Genomic DNA, 23,247 nt, shown 5'->3' on the forward strand with positions numbered 1-23,247 from the left:
ACTAATCAACTAGGATTAGAGAAAAAAAAAAAAAGGCAAGCTATGTGAAAATCCACTTGAATGATAACTGACCCAAATCAACTTACAAATGTTCTTTCCAGAGTACTGTTATAAACTTAACATTCCATCCCATACAAAAGCATCACCTATCAGCCAAGCAACGTATTTAGCTCTTTCAAGAGCTCTTTTTCACTTTATCATATGTTGCAGAGTTGATTCCACATATAGTCATGATCTAATTATTAAACACAACTGATAAATCTTGTTAATTTATTTCCAGTTAGAACATTACTCCTAAAAGAAAGCTCGTTGTACCTCCAGCTGAACACAGCCCATTTGGGAGATTCTGCCATTGGTACCAAAAATTAACAAGACTTTTCCATCTGCCCCTCTCCTCAAAATTTAGCGATAAAGGAATAATTGAAAAAAAAAAAATCAAAGCAGTTTGGTAGGAGGGGGTGGGAATGTGCTGCTGGCAGCTTGTATGATAGAAACGTATGATATATTGTATTAACATGATCATCAAGGCTGAACAATCTGACTCAAAGGACTGATGGAGTGGTAAGAGCAGAACAAGCAAGGTGTACTGCAAAGCCTGGCTATCAGCTCTTAGGCTGCCACTCCACCTACTGCACACCTGCAATCTGTTCCCAGAGCCTTGCACACAAACCCCTCCAGTTTTCCATTGCGTCTGAGGTGGGCAGACTGTTTTGACCACTGGTGGACTCATGGCAGGACTCCAACTCCCCAGCAATTCATTTGTTTGAATCCTGAAAGGGTTCATAAACCTAACTGGCTTCTACATTAACCACTACTCCCAACACAGAATTCAGCAAATACCTTTTGTATTTTCTTTGGATCTTTCTGTGAGTTTTCTCTGAGAGGTACTTTTCCAAACAACTTCCATCCCACATCATTTTGTTTTTCAAATCTTGCACTTTGCTTTCTGGTAAACAAATTCCTACAAAAAGAAAAAGTGTGATTATAAGAAAGGGGCCATTAATCATAATAAACAGAAGGATAGACAATTTGCTAACTTTATGTATCCCGATCACATATTCCAGCTCCTCCTGTGGTTCTGCTGGCAGGCACTGTTTCCTGTCCTCAAGAGGTACATCATGCAATGCACTATTATTACCATACTAGGAAATGGACTTGGTTAAATGAGAATTTTCAGCAGATATAAGAAGTTCACTTGTAACTTTCTAGAAGAGTCCCTCTTTTTTAGCCTCTGCCTAGGTCATTCAGCCTCATGTTTACAGTAAGACTAAGGTACAAAACCTCTTGCTGCATAAACATTCTCCACCCGCCTGTTACAACACACTACCAACCAAAAATCACACAAAAGTTGCAGACACAGTAGCCTTTTGCTGCATTTGATCTGCTTTCATAAAAGATTATTCTTCCTGAACAACTTTAAAAGCAGCTATCAAAACACATTAATTCTGAAGTCCCTCTGCAATGTCTCAAATTAACCAGCTTAAACACTGCAGTAACAGTCATGAAGCTAGACATAAAGCCACTGAGAACTGACAGTGCTTGTTTTTAATCATAAGGCAACAGACATGCCAGACTTGTCTTCTCACCACATGTTCTCCCAAAACTGGACACAAGGTACAGACCAGCCTTCGTGCTTCTAGTAGCACTCAGCTTCTCCAAGAGCACAACGGATATCCTACACCCACAGCATGTCTGGATTATTACAGCAACAGATTTTCCTTTGTCCTACTGTCTTAGTTCAGCAAATATTCAAATGTGTCCAGGTTAGTCAGCTTGCTTATTTACACAGCTTGTGGTACACAGTTTTTTGGGGGAGCTCGACTACAGGTTTTCACTCCCTCATTTAAAATAAAAAAATAAGTAATTCCACTGAGATGAGACAAAAGCATTTTTGCTACTTTAACCAGCAAGCAGCTATAGACCCTTCACACCATGGATGCTTTCAGCCTGGCACTACTGCTTTTCCTTACAGTTACTACCTTAAAGCACAGTGGGTTGATCCACCAAGTATAAATTGCTTCTTATTCTTCAAGTGTGGCAGCCTGGGAAATAAAACTAGACTGAGCTTCATGTTCTAAAGAGGCTGAATCTGCAATAACCTGAACACTAAAAAGCTGGTTTTCCTAGCCACTTGGGATCAGCTAACATGAACAATATCATAAATGCACCTAGACAGATACTGCTTGGAATACAGGAGAAATGTTTAATCTGAGCAAAACAATCAAGGCACAGGTATCAGAGTACACTGGAGTCAATTCTAAGATTAACAGGGTGCACTGCCATCCCTAAATCTGCATCTATTTACACAAATCATCACGTGCTTCTATATCACAAGGGCACAGTTACCTTGAAATCCAAACTAGGAACAGATTTCATATTAAAAGATAAGAACAAAGTGTTTAGGTACAGGAATCACACAAGTCAGTTACACTGGTGTCAAAACCAAACAGTGACTGTACTCCTAAAAATCCCTTTCAGCATTCCCCTACCCCACCTCACACAAAAACAGCATAAAGGTGTAGGGGAAACAACTGTAGGGAAATCTCTGAAAAACAACAGCATGCAAAATAGAGAAACATACTGATATATTTTCCCTCTTTCTGCTGTTTTCAAAGCAAGAAATAATTCTACAGGTAGACTAATGGATCAAAGCCAAAGACCTGCTTTGTCTCTGTAACTAGCATACTCCATTTCAGTGTGATGAAGCTCTCCTGTAGCTCATCCTTACAGGTGTAATGCTGCTTAGAGATTTAGAAGCTAACTAGAGCATTAATCAGAAAGTTTGATTAAACTGCTACCACTATGACTGCTAATGCTAGTAAAAAGAGACAATCATAAAAACAATTTCCAAGAAAGAGACCTCAGTTCAATTTGCTTTCTTTGTTCACCAGCAGCTCCTTCACCATGGCAATATAAAGCAATATTCTCTGTCTTCTGTATGTAATTATTTCTTACCAAGTTCATAACATGTAAGAGAGCCCGGGATAATGGATTTATAGGGTCATTTGAGACAGCTACCAGGGAAATAAAATGTAAAGAGACAGAGATTATTTTTTTATAGATGCTTTGTTAATTGAAAATCGAGAAATACCAAGCAGGTTCTCAAATACACCTAAGAACAAAAAGAAAAACATGACAGGAGTAACATCATCAAAACTACTGCTGGTAAATGGGATCTACCACACAAGGCTGGATGTTCTTGTAAAAGGTTGTTACTACTACAGAAGCAAGTACCCTGAATTCCAGACTACTACAGTCTTCAGAGAAAGCAAGAATTTCTAGCATCAGGGACACCTGAAAGAGCCCCAAAAGAAGGCACACTTGTGGGACACTTCTGTGCACACTCAAAACCCCTTTTGCAAGTAAAAGGCTTTCACCACAATTCATTAGCACTGCAATAAGATGAAAATTAAAGGACTAACAGGCAATTTTCTCAGTCTCTCCGTATTAGGCTGCTAGCACAGGCAACACAAGCAATAATCCCCTCCAGTCTCCTCAGAGATTTCAAGAGTGGCAGGAAGTCTTTATTCTCAAAGCAAAAGGAGATGAATTGGAATGATGATGTACAATAGCTCTCTGCTGCAAGTGCCTGTGTAAGAGAAACTAAGCCCAAAAAGTCATCTCACACACTTGATTTTAGTCTAATTCCACAATACTATCTGTTTTCCCTTCAGAGTGAGCATCATAAGTAATCTGCTCTACAGTTTATCTAGCAGATGGCACAGTCTTTGCCCAACTCTCTCTTCCCTGTCCACATGATTTCCACTGGACATTCTAGGCCATCAGGCACCCCTTCCACTGCACTTTGTCAGGAACTTCCATTTCACTTTAAAAATATTACAATATATACTGAACTGAAAGCACCAGACATGTCAATATACAATTCCCATTCCATACAAAGCAATTTACCCTTTCCTCTTCTTCCCTGCTTTGTCTGTGCCTAAGGTCTGATGTTTTCCTGATGCCTACACTCTTCATGCACTCTGAAATCTCAAAACTCAAGGGTATAATGTTCTCAGAAGCCACAGGATGGTACAATCAGATGTAGAACCACAAACTAAAACCTGTTCTTGCTTTGTTAAACCCTGGTGTGACTCAAGCCAGAACAAACCCTAGGACAGGTAGACTGACATGGAAGGAGCAGAAGAGATGCTGCTCCCTTTGCACCTCACTTCAGAAAACCTGAAGGGAAAAAAAATATTTACTATGGAATGTTCTCTGGTCCAATTTCTGTAGAGCTTTGCAATAAATGTGGACAACACCACATGATCCTGATAAAGCCACTACTTGAGACTTCTAGACTGCAAGTGGACCCTTAAAATACAAAACTCCCTTAGAATGAGGCAATAATTTCTCATACATAGATAAGTGCAAATAATTTACAGAAGAAGCTTTAATTTTTCTGTTGCCACAGCACAAAAAAGACTTCCTTTCCTACATCCTTACACAACTCCCAAGGATTAAAAAAAAAAAAAAAAAAAAGCACGAAGAAGCCTCACTTCTGAGCAAATATAATTCACAAAAAAAATTCCACTCTAAAGGCAACTAAAGGAGATCTTACCTAATGGAAAAATACAGGTTAACAAGAAGCACAAATTCCATTGTGTCCATTTGACAAAAAAAAAAAAAACCAAACAAAAAAAACCCCAAACCACCAAACCACAAACCCGAATAAAATAAAACAACACAACAAATCCAAACAAACAGATCTTCAATTCAAAGATGAGCTCAGAAATCCTAGGGTAAAGGATCTCCAAATTTAATTACAAGTGTTTTAAGACACACAAACTAATTTGAGTTCTTGAATGTAAAAAGGATTGACATGCCCGGAAAGAAAAGGTCACATGCTGATCATTATCTCGGTCTTATTGTCCTCTTCACAGCCATTAGAGCACATCCTGCTGATTTACAACAGAGATATTAACAGGAATATCCCACATGATACAGCGTGCTCGCAGCATCATTAACGTGAAGCCATTAAAATGTCATGGGTTACATCTGCATTCCTATTGAAGGTTTGAACAATTTTGCATGTCTGCCGCGGCTCATTTTAGGAAAGCCCAACGCAGAAGTTCAATTGAAACCACATTTCAAATAGAAAATTACTTTTACACAGTTCCCTAAAACAGTATTTGGCACCACACAGCTGTTTAACTTTGTTATTTTAATTGAGCTGCGGAGAGGAATTACCTGCCTCAAGAGAATTCAATTCTAACTCCAGAGTTAATGTTTACATACAAATAGCATCCTGTGATACAGAGGAGACAGAAAAGAAACTTCTGCTTGAGCATACACCCACTGCAGCATTGCTGCCTGCTGATCTGCCAGGCTGCCTCTTCTGTGGGGAACACAGGAAGTCCATACCAACGGATAACTCAACAGTGTCAGGAAAACCTTCTGTAATAAAACTTAAAACCTACTTCATTTTGGTTCTATGAGCAGTGTATTAGAACCACATCAATAACAGGTAACCAAGCCAAACCCACCCATATAGCATCTATCTGGCCAGCCTGATGTAGTGTGAGTGATGTAGTGGCAGGGGGGTTGGAACTAGATGATCCTTGTGCTCCCTTCCAACCCTGACTGATTCTACGATTCTATGGTTCTATTACAGCTTTGTCAAGTTCATGTTTTAAACAAAGTGCTACACCACCACTGAAGCAGGAAGTTTATTTAGTTCAGTCCAACTCTCTAAGAAGACAGGAAGCCTGTAATACAACTGCCAGCAATTACTGCGGTGTGATGAGCTCCTATCACTGCTCCCTAACCCCTCAACTATCCACTTTTTCCACATTTTAGCTGTGGTTTGTTAGCAAGGTTAGCCCTTTATGTCAAGGCACCTCTCCAGAGGCACTTCCCCACCACTCCCCCCCAGTTCAGGATACAAACCTATCCACTAGAAAGAGCGGAGACAGTGGTGCCATGGGTTCTGTTACAAATTTACTCCAGATCTTAAAGTCGTATGTAAACCTCCTTCCTGAGAAAGCCTCAAAGTCTTTTCTAGCCAGGCAGGCTCAATACTGTGCCCCTTGAGATACCTGCCAAGTTTGGCACCACCAGAGTCAAGGACCTATTTCTCTGGCACCTGTCACTCGAATGACAGGCAAAAAGGATGGGTTCCCACACAGCAAGTATCAGAGGGTGGAGTCGAATGAGGTGGACACAGATACACCCACAGACACCTGCTGGGGCACACACACCCTGCTCCTGGCCTTTCAGGCAATGGACAGCTTTTTGTTCCCACAACTCCCCAAGACAAACCAGCTGCCTGAAATAAAAATATATAGGAGCTTAGGACTTGGGAGGTTTCATTATTAGAGTTTTTGGGTTCCTCAGCAGCACAGAATGATAGCTGTGAGCAAAAGAAAAGGGAGATGGCTGGTGCTGCTCTGTGGTAGACTGCAGCAATCTAGCACAGAGATTCTTTTTGCAAATGAATGGGTTCCTTACTCTTAAAGAAGGCAATTACTGTAAAGAAAGATGCCTGAGAATTAACTAGAAACAGACTCAGCTCACACAGGAATTGATGCAATATTTTATCTGCATTAACCCAAACTAATTTGCAAGTAAATTTTTTGCTACAAGGGTTAAAAATACATGTACCATTTTCTGCTCTCAAGATGCGTGCTCACATCCAAATTTTAATTAGTCTTTCAAGAAAAATTATTTTCAGGAGACAAAACAATTTGAAGAATCTTGTGAATTGCCAGCTGGAAGGATTTACTATTCTCATAAGTAGAGCGGATGAAAATAAGGACAGTAGAGAAAATTCCAAAGCTTCAGATTAACACTATCCAGGAAACATTTTCACTCTGTTATGGAATTTAGGCTAAAAGTACAACAACATTGTTTTCTCATCCTTCAACCACCTTTTGCATTCCATACTATTACCTTCACAACTTAGCTTCAATAAACAGAAGACTGTCCCTCATCCCTAGATTTTCCAAACTGGTGCTCTGGCCACTTAATTTCCAGAGGCACAAAAAATAAATCCTGAAAGACCAGCAACATATTCTATCATGGGATTTTTGACTACCTGATTAGAGGAGGAACAGGACTGACACATAAATTATGAATACTAGGGAACTGATGGACTTGAGAGGAAATTCTTGTCAGAATACCTGCCCAAAAATGGTTTGGGTTGGAAGGGACCTTAAAGATCACCTAGTTACAACCCACCTGCCATGGCCAGGGACACCTTCCACTAGATCAGGTTGCTCGAGGCCTCATCCAACCTGGCCTTGTAAACTTCCAGCTACACAACTTCTCTGGACAACCTTTTCCAGTGCCTCATCACCCTCATAATGAAGAATTTAATTTAACAGGAAATATGTACAGAGGAGGGGACATCATATATGAAGTTTAATATCCCAGATTACTCAGTCATAATGACTTTTATGATTTTTCTTCCCTTTTATGGTCAATGAATTCACTTTTTGGAGAAAGGAAAGTGGGAAATCAACCCTAAAATGTTCCCTGTTATTCTGACTTGCTTTTACCAGCAAAAGTAGGGAAGTACAGTGAGCTGTCTTCCCACTAAAAGCAACAAACAGAATTTTGTCCTGTTCACCAACAGGTGACTTACTTGTGCTATTCCTGGAACTAATCACTAAGTTCAGAACACTGAATTAGTGTGACCAATCACCTCAAAACGTGTGTGTATGTGTGACAAACACATAAGATTCACATGATTTCAGACTTAATGCTGAAACCAGAAGCTGTTATTTTGAAACTTAAGCCCTTTTTCTTACCAGACTACAAGTAAATCCACAATCTGGACTAGCCTTGTACTTCTATGTACGATACAGAGCTTCAGAAGCTGTCTCAGAAATGCAGAGATTCTCTGGAAACAGTAAAATGTAATGTTCTTAAAGCTTTTATTTTACATGTAGACCCTTTTCTCTGCAGAGGTTTCCTGAGATCCTGCTACTTAGAATGCCTGGATCAAAAACTTCTAGAAGTCATGTGAAAAGATCCAGATTCCTGGAAACAGACAAAAAGCACAGCAGTGAACTCAGTAAAGACTTAGGATTCTTGTAGTCCATTAGAAAGGAAGGGAACTGCATGGCTTATTATTTAATTGAACATAGTTTTTTATGTGGTCACTCTGCATCCTCAGTCAGCAAAACGAATGAAAAGCACAGCTTCTACAGATCTAGTGATCTGTAAGATCACAACAGTCCTGACTCAGCAAACTTGTTTTAGACCTGAGCATTTAAAAACTCTGTGTTTCAGGAGTGAAGTCCAAAGGTAAAAACTCATTAACCTATGCTACTCTGGGTCACTAGGGCAAAGGGACAGAGAAGACAGACTCTTTAGCCTCCCAGACAATTATTTGCTCACATTATTTCTGAAATCAAGTTCCTGCGTATATTCAAATGAAGGAAATTTTTCCAACTCCTGCTTTATATGAAATCCCTCTGGCCTTTTAGAGCTGATACAAGGACACATGCCACTTGAAAACAACCAACATGTCATATTTGTCAGCAGTGAAAGCTGCTTTCAGAAGCAATAACCCATTTTCACGTGCTAACCTGGAGCCTAAAGAGAGTTCTAGTACTCCACCTAGCACTGTGTCTGCAATGCCTTAAGCTCTTTCAAGAGGAAAGCTAGGTGTAAGCAAGCAGGAAAGCAGTCTCTTTTCGCCTTGGATCCTCCTGCCACACCCAGCAAGGCATGCAACAGCCTGAGGAAAGAACCAGCCAGAGAACAGTCCAGGACCTTTCTTCACTGTGCTGCTCAAGACAGGGCAAGAGTGAGAACCACCATTTCTGTAACACTGGCAAAACCATTAGAGACTACACTGAAACAGAATTTACACAGATAGCTTTATTTTGTTGGATGAGAAGAACTGAGCAGCAGTTAAACATCCTACTTTGAGCAGGGTTTAAATGTGCCTGTTCTGCTGTGCTTCTTCCAAGCTGAAGGACAGCATTTGTTTGAGTTAGCAGTTGTGTTACTGGAATGAGTAACACAAGTTCATGCTTTGAAGTGCTGGAAAGCCTCCTGCTTCAAAATTAAGTCTGGTTCCATGGCAACAAACAGAGGTCCACAAAAGCTTCCGCACCTCAAACATGACTGATGACTGGAGTTATGCCGCACAGAACTCTACCTTTAAACCTAAGAATAAAAATCCCTGAAGGCTTCAGCCAGCTTAGCAGATCTAAAGAAACAGCTTCTCTTAAGCTTTGCAATTAAGACAGCTTTTCACAGAATGGTATTTGCTAGTTCTATCAGCCTGTTCTTATCAGCCTATTCATCTCATGCAAAAAAAAAGGTAACTTATATGAAGTAATCACATGCTCAAAATAGTTGAGATATGGTATAAGTGTTTGGCAAGTATCTGCATTAGAAGCTTCATACAGTGATCAATAAAACAATCCATCACTACTAGACCACTTATGAATCCTTAATGTCAAAGCTCTTCAACACAGGTATGGATCCTACCTATATTTACCTATTTATGTGACATGAGATTAAGGGCCTTAGCCAAATTCACAAAAGGCTTCATTGGAGAAGCCAGTGAAATTCCAACCCCCTCGGCATGGCCAGGGACAGCTACTACTAGACCAGGTTGCTCAAGGTCCCACCCAGCCTGGTTTTGAACACTTCCAGGGTTGGAGCCTCCACAACTTCTGTGGGCAACCTGTTCAGTGCCTCACCACCCCTCTTTCAAAGTAAAATAGCACGTAAGGCTTTTCTTGTACGATCCTACATAGTGTACTTAAATACAAATACATTTTATGGAGACATTACCTGGAAAAGAAGTTTGTAAAAGGTCCCAATATCTTTCGTTTACTGTCCACATCTGTTTCTTGACAGCACTCCTGTTGGCTCTGATCATTGGTCTCTTTAGTGGAATTCAGGGTGACATCTGAGAAGTGTGCCTCGTCAGTCTCAAGATTCACAATTGCACTTGAACTGCTCGTGACCACAAAGTCCAAAATGTCTTCATTGCTAACTGATAAAGTTGTTGACAGTTCTGTGCTAAGACTGGAAACGCTACAGACAGAGATATCATCACTTCGATTCAGAGTTTTTGAAGTTGGACTATAAAGTTTGACAGTGTCATAGCCAGTTCTTGGGAACGTAGAGGATTTTCTCACGGCACGGTCCTGCTCAGAAGTCAGAGGAAGCGGAGGCACATAAGACAGCAGCGTGCTTGCACTCTGAAAAGCCCTGTCAGGCACAATTTCAGGTTCTGACTGCTTTCTCTTCACATTTAACACACTGCAGTGAACAGGCTCAGGATTTCCTATTTCCAGAGTTGGAATACCAGAATCCACTGATTTAAGGCTATGACAATCTTCTACAGCACTGGGCAGCTGGCCAGGCCCATACTCAGGCAAGGAGACAGAGCTCGGTGTCCCGGAGTTCAAGCTTCGAAGGCCTTGGATACCGCTGCCCACTCTTGTGTCCAGAATTCCCATGAAGCTCAAACCGTTTAAGGAGTTGGATAAATTTACATCAGTTGTCTTGGTCCAACTGGTAACTGGTTAAAAAGAAAAAAAAGAATAACACAAGATTATGAGTTTTTGCAGGAAGGCTGTGGTTTGTTCTTGGCTGTTTGTTGGTTTTGTTTATTGGGTTTTGCTTAAACACACTCAATCCTGTCATAAGTTAGGTTTTTAATTAAAAGTTTTTTATCTTGCACATGATTACTACCCTTCCCTCTGCTTGAACAAGCAGGACAATGGCAACTTAAATTAGGCTTCCAGAAAATGTCAAGCATGAAAAAGCATTTCATCAGTGGTTTGTGCACCAGTGTTTGCTTCATATACATCTCCTGAGAGTGAAATTACATGCTATAAAAAACAGCAGTACTTTAGTGTTCCATGTCAATATTAAGAAAAATATTTGAAATTTATTTTTATGCAGTTACAAATGCATATTTACTGATGTTAAGGGGGGCTACAAAACTTGTTTCCATACATTTAGACCAAAATTCTGCAGCATTCATTTAAACAGAGTTTCTCAGCATTCTTCTGGATACCGTAAAACCAGTAATAAATTTGTCACTGGAACAGAATGCATAATATATCAATTTTGCATTAAGCAAGAGATGCAAAATCTGAATAGCTATAAAGCTCTCCATGCAGTCAACATTTTGACAATACATATGATGCACTTCCTCAGGGAACACACTGTGAAACTGACACTCGCAAATATATTTTATTTGCTGCTATCCTTCATACCTGCCATATACATTCACAGTCTCCCCAGCGGCTGCCAGCAAGTTAGTTACCCCAGCCAGTGCCCTACTTCCAGCCTAAAGCTGAGCAACCCTCAAAGACAGAGTAGTTAAGTGTGGGCTGCAGGTTAGATGTACTTTCCTCCTGGGCAACCGCAACCTTTCAAGCCTGGAACACCATTAGCACTGCTGCCCTGGCTCTCAGAACTGCTGCTGAGCCTTTAAAACACTAAGTGTTTATTATTGTGACCTTCGATGCATCTTCTCCTTCTATATGATTAGTTAAATTACCTTCAGCTCTGCTGAAGTTTGCAATGTAATCACTCTGCAGCAGTTGGCAGCACAAGTATGCACATATTGCTTCATTTTCTTCTCTCTGAAACACTCTGGGCTGAGTGTGAAGGAGTGAAGAATACCGCTCCCATCTTGCTACCAGCTTGCTCTCTAGACAGATTTTTCTCCAGTTCCTGAAGCCTGGTCTCCTGTTCTCTCTCAAGTGTAGCACTTAAAGATATCAGTTGTTCTCTAGGAGGTCCTCCCCACATTCTACTTTTAAAAAACAAATAATGCCCCCACCCCACCCCAAAAAAAAAAAAAAAAAAAAAAAAAAAAAACAAACAAACCACAATAAACCAAAATACAACACACACAAAACTAAACAAATCCCCCAAACAAACAAAACCACAAACAAACAAAACCACAAAGCCACCAAAAAAAAAAAAAATCCCAAACCCCAAACATTTCATTTGGGACAATTAGCCCCTCCCAGTAGTTCCAAACCACTTCCTAAATGGCACCTAAGCCCTGCCAAACACCAAGGTTTGACACACTGTCCATACTGAAATCATATTCATCAATACATTTTGGTGCTGTGATACTGAGAGGAAGTAAGTGACAGAAAACACATTTCAAACATATTCCACTGGTCCAAACAGTAACAACTTTTTTTCCTCAGGCTTTCAGTCACATGAAAAGTTTGAAACCAAATATACTCTGTAAGCTATATGAACTCTTTAGCTTACTACAGAAATGCTATTCTCTAGGTGATCTGACAGTCCAGTTCAATCCATGCCTAAGTGAAGGGAAAAGCCAAGTAGAAGCAACCCTGGCTATTTAACCTTCTGTTTTCAGAACTTCCAAACAGCCAAATTAATCAATGAATCAACTGCCCCATCCCCCGAATAAGCAAGGTTTCAAATGTCTTGTTTTAACTAAAAAGCTTGTCAAGACATATGTTTTCTTACAGTTCCTACACCAACTTTTCTTTCTTTGCACAATCATGGCTTGAGAAGTTTACATCCCCTATAATTTAAAAAAGCAATTTGGAGACAGCTGACAACTAGCATCTCAGCTCAGTACACTATGAACTTCTCTATTCACTAAATTAAAATTGTAAGGGCTAGCAAAAAAAAAAAAAAAAAAAAAAAAAAAAAAAAAAAAAAAAAAAAAACACACAACCCAAACCAAAAACCCACCAACCAAAAAACCCCAACCAAAACACAACCAACCCAAACATCCCCAAAACTAAACAGAAATCTTGGAATACAGGCAAGAAGCTGTGCTACTTCATGAAGTCAACTCTGATAGTGTAAGTGTCCAAATATGGCAAAACATTACAGAGCATTACATATAACTATTGTTGAATATACCTGGATTTCCTGCTCTCAGACCTTCTTTGGTTGGATTCAACTGTTTGTGAGAAAACTAACCTAAGCCTAGGTGCTTTCTCTTCCCCATGCTCACCTAGCCCTTCATATCCATAGCACTACCATTCAAATCAATGTGATTACATACGTTGCACACACACACACAGACTATGCAATTGTATAAGCAAGGGTGCAGGAGTTTGCTTCATCACAATTCCTACTTATTAATGCATCTAGAAAACGCAGTCCAGAAAACAAAATACAGAAACGTAATCAACCAGGAACAACTCTGATGATGGTAAACAGCACAAGCATGTTCCCATAATGAGTTCCTCCAGTGCCTGCCTTCACTTCTGCTCAATGATTTTCCCAAGCAGCAGCCAGTCGTTAGTTTAATTGCATGGCTCTTCTAACTAAGCTTACAACTGTAAGCATTCAAGCGGCTAGTAAACACCACAGCTCAAGAGGACAAACAATTCTGTAAACAAGAAAGTTCAAAGAAAAGTGAAAATAGATTTCCACACAGGGTACTGAAGCTGTTCTAACTTGGCTTGCTGTTTGTTGTTAGTTTTGGTTGTTTTTGTTTTTTTTTTAAGCATGAAATTTAACAGGAAGAGATCCTTTAAACAGACACCCAGCAAAGGCAGAAGTATGCAACAGCTATAGCTTGCTGGAGCAATTATGCAACAAGAAGCTACAAAGGTTTTACACAGTTCAGCGAAACTGTGGGAAGCTTTGAAGCATACCCATCAAGAGCTTTAAATGAAAACTTGAGATGCAATCAGCTGTCAAAAACATGCATGTGAACGCCTTGATTCGTTTTGCAGTAGATTGTTGTAGGATTTATTTTTTTTTAAGGATATAGTGAGGTGATATTTATACTCTTTATTTTAGCTACCTCCTCGGCAAGTGCAAAAATCTGACAACTGATGGCAAACATTGTGTCATGTTTTCCAATACTAATTCCTTTCCCTAAATTATTTATTAGCATAACATTATCATCACAATAAACACAGTGTTATCCAAGTATTAGCAGTATAATAAACTATTGAGAAAGAAATATGCTGTTTTGTCTGCATTTGTCCACATTCATGATCTCCATGGTTTACTTAAATATATTAGCATCTGAATAAAAATGCTATTTGTAAAGTCTTAACATCCTGTGTCTTACAGGAACCTTGATCTCCTAAGTGTGAATATCCTAGGGAGATAGGAAAAATACAACAGGTCACAAGTGGCAATTAGCGGTTGGGTACATATTATTTACTCATTAACTCTTCCAAGAGCTAAGGGGCACCAGATAAAGGCAGTTTTATAGCCAGGTTCAAAATTAACACGAGGATGTAGTCATTCACACAAAGGATAGTTGAACTCCTTGCCACAGCACCCAGCAAGAAAGTTACAGCGAACAAAAAGATCACTGAGAATTCCTTAACAAAAAGAAACTCGGGAATTTCCTGAACTGAAAGTGTCAGAACTTCATGGGAATAGCAATGTCCTTTTAGACCCTCTCCCAGGTACATTCTTCTGTCTGATACACGGAGTTTAGGTCCATCCAAGTCTAGCTGCCCATACAACCTCACATTCCCCGAATTCTGATCATGGTATGCAAGAAGGCACGTTCTGACAACGACCAAAGGCTTTAAAAACAGATTTTGATTTTGTGTATCACTCAACCACACAGAGGGAACAAGTCATATTTGACTATAATTTCTAAGATCTAGAATAAAAATAATAATAAAAAAAGGCTTTTAAAACCATTTAAATGTCAAATCTAAACAAATTTAACAGCAATGCCAAAGCATTAAAAAAAAAAAAAATCAGAAAAATACCAACTCAAGCCACTTTCTTCCAAGTTTGCTGTGACTCACAATGCCATTTAGGCAATGAACGTGTTTGAAAGGAAGGGTAGGACAGCTGTCTACAAAAGAGGCTTTGTATCTTCTTGCCTAGGAGGAATGAGGAAAGGAATACTTACACATAGTGCTCAGTTCTCCAAGAGTTAACACTTCAATTTGCATTATGCACCTTGTCTCTTCAACATGGATTAACGAGCAATTTCTTTTTTTTCAAGTCTTTAAGAACAAGGAATTTCCTCAATTACAAACATGCAACAGCCTTTATTTTCTTAGATGAAAAATACTTGGTTTTAAATCAAGGGCTTATATTCTTTGTGCAATTGACAGTATTTTAGTTGCATGTACCAAGAAACACATTGTTGTTGTCAAGTAGAACAGCAGGTGACCTTGGTGCACAGCTACAGCACCAAACTCAGTTCTGTTTATTAAACATTTCTTGGTTCAGATTGTTTGTGTTCGCGTCCTAACAGCCACAACAGTGCTGATAGTGAAGAATTCTTGTAGCTACAAAACAGTCCAGCTTTCGACAAAACATGAGACACAGTGATTAAAGTTGTGTATGTTAAGCACTGCCAAAACTTTAATGGCAAGAAAAAAAGAAACGCGTTGAGATTTTTTTAAAGTCTTTTACCTAACTCCCAGCCAGCTCCCGGCATGAAGCAGGCGCTTTACTAATGTGGCATCTGAGCGGAGCGTTTGGAGGGTGATTAGAAGCAAACCATCCAACACTTTTCCACTTTTTTTGCTACGACAGTCAGGCAATATAAATAAGTCACAGTGTCCTTCCAAAGTCTCTGCTCCAGAAGCAATTTCCAGGGCTTTTTAACTCCCCGCACCAATGTTACTGGAAAACCTGAGGCCGCACGAAATCAGCGGCCAGCGCCATGAGGACTTCAGCTCATGTTAGTTGTAGTTTTGTTTGGTCTACGATACTTCGACTAGAAAGAAAGACAGCGAGGGAGATGAAGACTTGCTGCCTTTTCACGGGCTTTGGGGCTGACTTGACACTGCAAAGGTTTTCTAGCTGGCAGCCTTTATTTAAAATAAAAACAAAACAAAAAAACCGTCAACCAATACCTTTCCCCAAAACCATGAGGAAGCGATGCTCAGCCTCCTCTGCGGTTTTAAACCACCCGGTGACGACTCCAGCAGCGTCAACCTGCTCCTCTTAACTTTTTAAGGCGGCCACGCCGGGGCAAGGCAAGCAGTCGCTCAACCCATCCAGCCGCAGCTCGGCCGGTCCCGGCGAGCTCTCCAATGCAGAGGGGCTGCTCGCTCCTGCCCGGCGCGCAGGTGATGGCGGCCCGGCCCAGCCCGCCCCCGGAACAGCTCGCTCACCTCCCTGCCTCTGCCCTGCACCCTAACAGGTGCCACGGAACACACCCCCGCAAGCCCCAAGCGTGGACCGAGCCCCAGCAGGACCACAAGCCGGACGCGGCTGGGTCTGCGCCTGAGAAGGAAGAGCCACGCAGAAACTTTGACTCCTCACCGGGGTAGCGCTGCTCTCCGTCGTTCTCCTCGGGCTGGGCCATGCCCAACCCGCCCCACAGCTACTGCTGCGGGACTAGGAGGCGGCTGGCGGCTGCAGCGGGCGATCCATGTCGCTCTCCGGTCCCCTCGGAGGAGCGGCGGGTTCAGCGGAGGTGAGGCGGCTCTGCCCCCGCCCGCCGGGCGACCCCTCCGCGCGACGCAGGGCCTCCCATAACGCCCGCCCCCGCGGCGGGCACGGAGCGGTACGACGCACACCTGGCTGCGGGCGCACGACGAGCCCTGCCGGCGGGACAGGTGCCGGGCTCCTGCCGGGACGCTCCGGTCTCCGCGGGTCGGCCTCCTCTCGCCTCGCTGCCTCTCTCGCTCCCCCTCCCCAGCGCGGCAGTGGGAAGCACCGCCCGCCCGAGAGGGAAACGCCTGCGCGCTGGGGGGCGGGGAGGCGGCCGCTGGGCACCGGGGCTGCGCGGAGGCCGCCATTTTGAATCGCCCTAGCGTGCCCCGGGCGGCGGGATGGGTTATGCGTGCCTGCGTTAGCCGCAGTGTGGCCCTGAAGAGCCGAGCGGGTTGAAGGAGGAGTGGGTTTTGACTGGGGCTGCCCCTTCGGAGAATCCCACGCTGGAGGAGAACCGCTCTTTCGCTACCGGGCGGCCGCAGCCCGTCCTGCCTAGCGGCCAGCTGCGGCGCCGGGGGCTGCTCCGTGCCGGGCTTGCGCGTTGGGGGTCCCTGCGCGGAGCAGGTGTGTGGCGGAGCTCTCCCTGTGTGCTTGGCTGCTTCTAACAGGAAAGCAAAATTGTGCTTTCTGCAAGTCTGGACTGCAGGACCTCCAGGGTATCAAGTAAAGGTGCACCCTTAGGTCGGTGGAACTGAGCTGTAATGCCGCAAGTGGAGGCTCTATGGCGATTGTTAGGCCAGCATGCTTGACTTCTTTTTCTATTCCCTTACCTTTATTGTCTGTCTTCAAGTGATCTGTTGTGCACATCCCTTCACTCCCACACTTAATCAAAGTTCTTGAGAGCAGTGAGTACCCCGCTGGAGCAGAGGTTTCGTGTTTCCTTATCATCCCTGCGAAGGTCATACTGCTGTGCACTTGGACTCAGTGTTCACGTCTCCAGAACGGTAGTAAGATAGAGTTGTCCCCATCCTAACTGCGGCTGTATGTACCAGCCTCTTACCACCTCACACCTCTTAACCTGGAAGTGAGTGCAGCAGATTCTGAAGCACCTGAACCTGGCAAAGCCATGATTATTCAAGCTTTGATAGGGCAAGTTATGTCTGAGTAAGTTGTGAGAGGCTGAAGTAAACTGGTGCAGAAGTGCCACCATCACCTCACTGACACCAGTTCCAGGGTACCAAAATAAGAGTCATTATCAAAACGAGAAGTGGGCACTGAAAACCTACTCTGAGCCAAAAACTACACCTCTGCAGATACTTCCTGAGTCAGGAAGTGATACATACCAGTGCTTATTCTGCTGGATTTCTAAGATGGGTATCCACATAAATAAGATTGGCACTAATTTCTCGGTATCTTTTTGTGAAAACCACTGATTCCTCTCCAAGACAGCTTGCATATTATTGTTTTTAAAAAGGTAAATAAACGCAAATCAGCTTTGAAGCATTATAAATATGTTCATATGCAAGAGACAAACTGTTTTTTTCTATGAGTTGTCACTAATTCCACGTTCAGTATTAACGTTTTCCTTCTGGTTCTGAGAGTGGGAATCAGTTCTTCCGCTACAGCAACCAGAAGACTGTATTGTAGTCATGGTATCATCCAATTTGGTTGAAGTTGTTAGGTTCCTATGGTAAATAATAATGGAAATACACAGTCATGCATTCTCTAAGTTTGCAGTGTCTCCAAAGGAAATAATGACACTGCCATCTTTGTAATATTATTTAGGCTGAAGAAACTATTAGAAAAATCTGCTGCAGGAAATCTTGCAGCAGTAACAGAGTGCAGAATACAACTAAAAGTTTCAGATCACACAAGAAGCTAGGCATTTTTTCAGTCAGCATGTATTTAAGGATAGAATTTTGCCTAACAATCGTAATACCTCTGAGATTCCCATCCAGGTCATTATTTTAATAAATATTTTCCATTTCTAACTTGCAAATGACTCTTCCTATTCAGCTGGTAGGTTTTTTTTATACCCACTTGCAACAAAGTTCATAGTATTCTTTGCACTGAAGAAACAGAACCAGCAGGGTCCCAATGTGCTAGGCAGCATAAAAGTATCAGGGTCAGGCTTGAAATGCTTACAGGAACTCACAGCATACTTAATGTATTAAAAAAAATACTCTTTATTGCATGCGAATGACAGTGTGACTTGTAGAGATGGGTAAACAGCATTTCTGGTGGCTATGAGCTGTTAGCAAAAGCTGACTTTCTGCTTTAGCAGTTTTCTTAAAGCCACCATCCAGTAAAACGTAGTTTCTGTCTGCAAGGACTTTGTATTATTATTCCTCTGCATTAGTAAAAGGTGGAGGGCTGACATGTGACTAAATACAGTGTCACACCTTTCGCTGGCATGTCCTAATTATTAGAAGGAAACAAAACAGGTACTACCAGGTGGGGAAGTATGAATGCATCACTAAATGCAAAGGGGACCTCCAGCACTTGTTTTTCAGCTCTGCAATCACAATTTCATCCAGAAAGGCACACCAAGAAATAAAGTCTTCCTGTTTTAACAGGTGGGTTCTAAGTAAATCCCCCAAAAGCATGGTAAGCAGTTAGTTGTGGTGCTTACACAGCACGGTTCTCATCACTCCTCTGCCACTGAATCATTTGGGTAAACCTGTAAAGTACTTAACTGTGTGAAAATCCTTGGGACAAAATCCTGATGTTTTGTTCACGTGTCTTGCCTCTGGCTGTTTTGTGGAGATGAAGCACCACATAGAGCTGACCTCAAACTGGCAACTGATGTTCACCTATCAGGAGAAGACATCTATGGTGTCTAATAATAGATCAATGCTAGAGAATTTAATGTTCTGGAAACAATTCCAAAGCTCTCTGTTCATGCCAGTAGAATTCAGTACACCAGGTTTATGGTTTCTCTGCAAGAAAGTGTCTAGAGTTGGTGTTCTCGTCTTGCTGATTTCTCCAATATACTACACCTGAGTAAAGTACCTGAAGTGATAGCCCTTCCTTTGTCCCTTTAAAGCAAGGCAGTGAAGCAACAGGAACACAAGCTTCCCCCATGCTCCTCGTGCCTCTAGATGTATAAAATTGTTCTCTGCTTAGGCCTTTGTTTGTGGTTTGAGTGTCAGCAATTTTGCAATTGATACATCTTTATTTTTTAGGAACTAGATGGGAACATGGTGATTGAATTTCCATTCATCAGAAGCCAGGTATGATGCAAGCAGATTTCAGACTGCCAAACACCTTCATTTCACCTGGCTGTGCAAATTCTTCTCCATCATGAGGGCAGCAATTCTGTCATAAACTAGAAGACATCTCAATCTTCGTTTTCTTCCTCTAGATAACAAAAGATTTGCATATTGTAAATGTACAACTGTTGCCCATCATTGAATACAAGCTGATCAACAACTCCTGCTGCTATTATCCCATCACTGTAATTTAAGGTGCTTTTAGCTCACACAAGCACAAGCGGAAGGGTACCACGTACAGCAAGCGTTGGATAAACTTGGCTACCATCCATCATGCTAAGAGACAGGAAAGTTCTCTCTTGAAGGTGTTAGAACAGAGATGAGACATCGATCTTTTCCCTCCTTGCTTTACAGAATTACTTGTGTGTCGGGTAAAGTACTGCATACTTCATGGCACAGGAAAAGGGAACAAGGAATAAATTCAGGTTTCTACTGCTGTGTAGCAATGAGGATGAGGAGGACGATTTGATCCAAATACTAATACCTCACAAGTAAATGCTGGAGAATACTGTGCTATTCTACTTCAAATTCTTCACACACTGAATTTGTTCACACAAAATTAGTACTTGCCTGTCCTTTTCATGTCTATGTTTGACAGAGGCCCATTTCCAGCACTGCTACCATCTGCACAGGCATTCCTACCAGCAGTAGAACATCTGTGCACCAAACCATGTTAATAGGTATGAGACAAATTTGGAACAGGTGGGAAATGTCCCATTTCATTCCCCCAAAAGGCTGCTTCCTCTTACATGAGCTTAAACCTGACAAAGGATGAGGAAAATGAAGCCAGGTCTAGAACTACCATTACTGTTAGCCTTTCTGCTACCACTGGGAACAGAATTATTAGTGTGAAGTTCCTTTCTGTAAGACAGCAAGGTAAGGGGAAGGTTGTGTGAGACTTTCCAGCACATTTGAATTGGTATTACTGAAACAGGATGTGTGTGACTGGATTGTTTCTAGCACTGCTACAGTGCTAGAGTAAGAGAGACAAAACAAGTAATAAGGTGTGAAGGAATAATACTATACAAACTAAAAATACTGCTACTTGTATTAATATCTCAGAACTGCAGAATCTTAAGTGCCCATAAAAAATGGCTAAGAAAGCCTCTGTGATACTTGTTATGGATCTCCACTCATCACTAAATCATAGCAGAAACAGGGTTTTTGTTAGGTACAGCTACATAATGAGACATTGGGATGCTATAGCAGATTTATTCCCTTACCAAACACAATTTAAATTGCATTTCCAGAAGCAAATGGATCAAAATTCTGTAACACAAAAAGCACTGCACCTACATCTGTAACTTTCTATTGGGAATCTCTAGGAATAAAAAAAAAAATAGTACTGGACCAAAAATTAACTGTCTAGAACTAGTAATGATGAATAAAACCAAGAAACATTCAATTTGGGCAGATAACAGATCCAACTATTATGTCTCTACGGATCTGACTTGCTTCAAATAATTTCGTATTTTTCTACTGAATAAAATTATAGGAAAAATTGAGGAAAAAATACTTTCAAAGCACAAGTTAAAACTGAGACTTCTTGACTTTTGTTGTTGTTTATTTTGTTTCTCATTTTATTTACTTTTTTTGCAAGAGGTCTCACGTTCTCTAAATGTGAAGATGTCATTACAGACGAATTTCTGGAATTAGATGATGGTATTTTCTACAGAAGTAACTAAAGTGGGGACTAAGCTGATTTTGTTTGCTTGTATTTTTTTTTTTTTAGGAATAACATATGCAGTGTATTTGATTTTCCTGCCTTGTATTGAAAAAGAATAACAAATAGATTAAAACATTCTAGCAATGAAAAGGACTCCCAAACAAGATATCTCATGCTCTCTCTCCAGAAGGTTTAATGCTTCACTGCCGTGTTGTACCTGTGTCAGCACAGAAAATGAACACGCACACACACCATCCAATTGTCCTTTTGTATTTTTATTTGGTGTTAAGTAACTCCACAAGAAAACAAAATCAGTTACTCTGGTGTACGTGAAATCAGAACAATACAACCACTTGAAGCAAAAAGTAGAAACAAATTTCAGCCCACGAATGGAAAACTGATACTTCAGTGCTATGGATATGCAATGCGCTTCATACCACAGTGCGGTTCAGCGTTTGCCAACCTTTAATGCTTTTGTTGTTGTTGTTGTTGTTGTTGTTGTGTGTTTCTATCCATACAGAAAAACTAAAAACCACACTTCAACTCTCACTGAAAGCTTTAGAGCTTTAGCCATTAAAATACGAAAACAAGTAAAGACAATTTGTTATTGCCCAAGCTCAACACAGGATTTTATTTTCCTCAAAGGTGCTGGAGTTATTACATGCCACCATGTAAATACCAGCAACACCTTTGCTGTTTTTGAGCCCTTTCTCACCCAAGAAGCAGCTCTAGCCAAAATTAACTGAGCTGAAGTTTGTGTTTGAAATATGTCCACATTTGGTCGTTTCTTGTTCTCAAATGAAGTTCTATTCCATTTTCCACTGTAGTGATCTGAAGAATTTGTGTGTAAAGTTCTTTTATTTTTACTTTCATGTTACAGTTAACTAGTTCTCAGTGCAGGTGCTAAACAACCTCTCAAGGAAGCTCCAGAAGAAAGTAAAATATATAAAAATCTATCCAAAGTCTGCAAATAAATTAAGAAAATAAACTGTAAAGTGTCCAAAGAGTTGTATGACTACAAACCCTAAAACATTGTCTAAGAGGAGGACCAAGAGAAAGTCCCTAGGTAAGGACAAACCAAGCCAATTTTAAGTAAGGATCCCAACAAAAGCCTTGCACAGTGGCAGGGTTTTCCAACCACATCTTTGAAGTCTTACATCCTAATTGAATAAAGGCAACAAAACTGAGTTACTCAGAAACCCTTTCTAGCACAGAACATATTTCAAAGGCAGTTCAGCTCCCGTTTCAAACAGCTATAGTTCTCAAGAGGTTTATTGCCCGTCAATGGTTCAGCTTTTCAAGTCAGTATGGGACTTTCTGCACTTCCTGATGTTATAGACATGCTGCTATTGTATAGACTAGTTAGTTGTTGTTGTTTAAACTATGAGTTGGTAAAAACTTAAAGAGTGTTTAGTTTTGCAAATATTGCTCCTCCTGGCTTATACATTTTGCATAATGTGTTAAAAGCACAAGGAGTTGATAGTCCTGTACAGATGCAACTTGACAATGTATTGACTAAGTTAACAAAATAAAATTTAAAAGCAAGTCACATAAAGCAACAATCACTACTGCAATCACACGTGTATGTTGTAAGTCATCACCTTCCCTACCCCCACCCACCACACACGTAACTTGCCCCACACATTCTCTCAGAAACACAAAATGAGCTACGAGATTTACTAAATTACAGCCACAACAGCAGCTAACTGCAGCAGCCACAGGATTTCTTTCAAGTGTAGCACTGACCCTTGGCATTTAAACACTTGACACTGAGCGTGTCAGACAGGTTCAGTCGTTCTAGCTCGAGTTCGGGATGCTTTTGCAGGTTACATGAATGCCATCACCCGCAACAGGACAACGTTCTCATTACTCAGTACAGAATTCACAACAATCCACACATCACCCCAGTGGTTTATCATTTTTGGTGTTACTTTTTAATCTTCTGCCCCACATTGGCAAGTCGCTAAAAAGGACAAAAAAAAAAAAAAAAAGAAAGAAAACCAAGAAAAA

General features: G+C 41.1%; 1 protein-coding gene across 1 annotated transcript in view; it reads right to left on the minus strand.

Moving 5' to 3' along the window:
* TBC1D14 (TBC1 domain family member 14) overlaps positions 1-16,228 on the minus strand; it is a 52,694-nt gene extending 36,466 nt beyond the window's left edge. The window contains exons 1-3 of the mRNA XM_054391490.1: positions 16,186-16,228; positions 9,757-10,492; positions 841-961 (exon numbers count right to left, since the gene is read on the minus strand). Coding sequence (XP_054247465.1) covers positions 841-961; positions 9,757-10,492; positions 16,186-16,228 — 900 coding nt within the window. The remainder of the gene's footprint in view (positions 1-840; positions 962-9,756; positions 10,493-16,185) is intronic.
* Positions 16,229-23,247: the final 7,019 nt, after the last annotated feature.

Source organism: Indicator indicator, chromosome 23, assembly GCF_027791375.1.
Source record: "Indicator indicator isolate 239-I01 chromosome 23, UM_Iind_1.1, whole genome shotgun sequence".
In the NCBI taxonomy this organism is placed as follows: Eukaryota; Metazoa; Chordata; class Aves; order Piciformes; family Indicatoridae; genus Indicator; species Indicator indicator.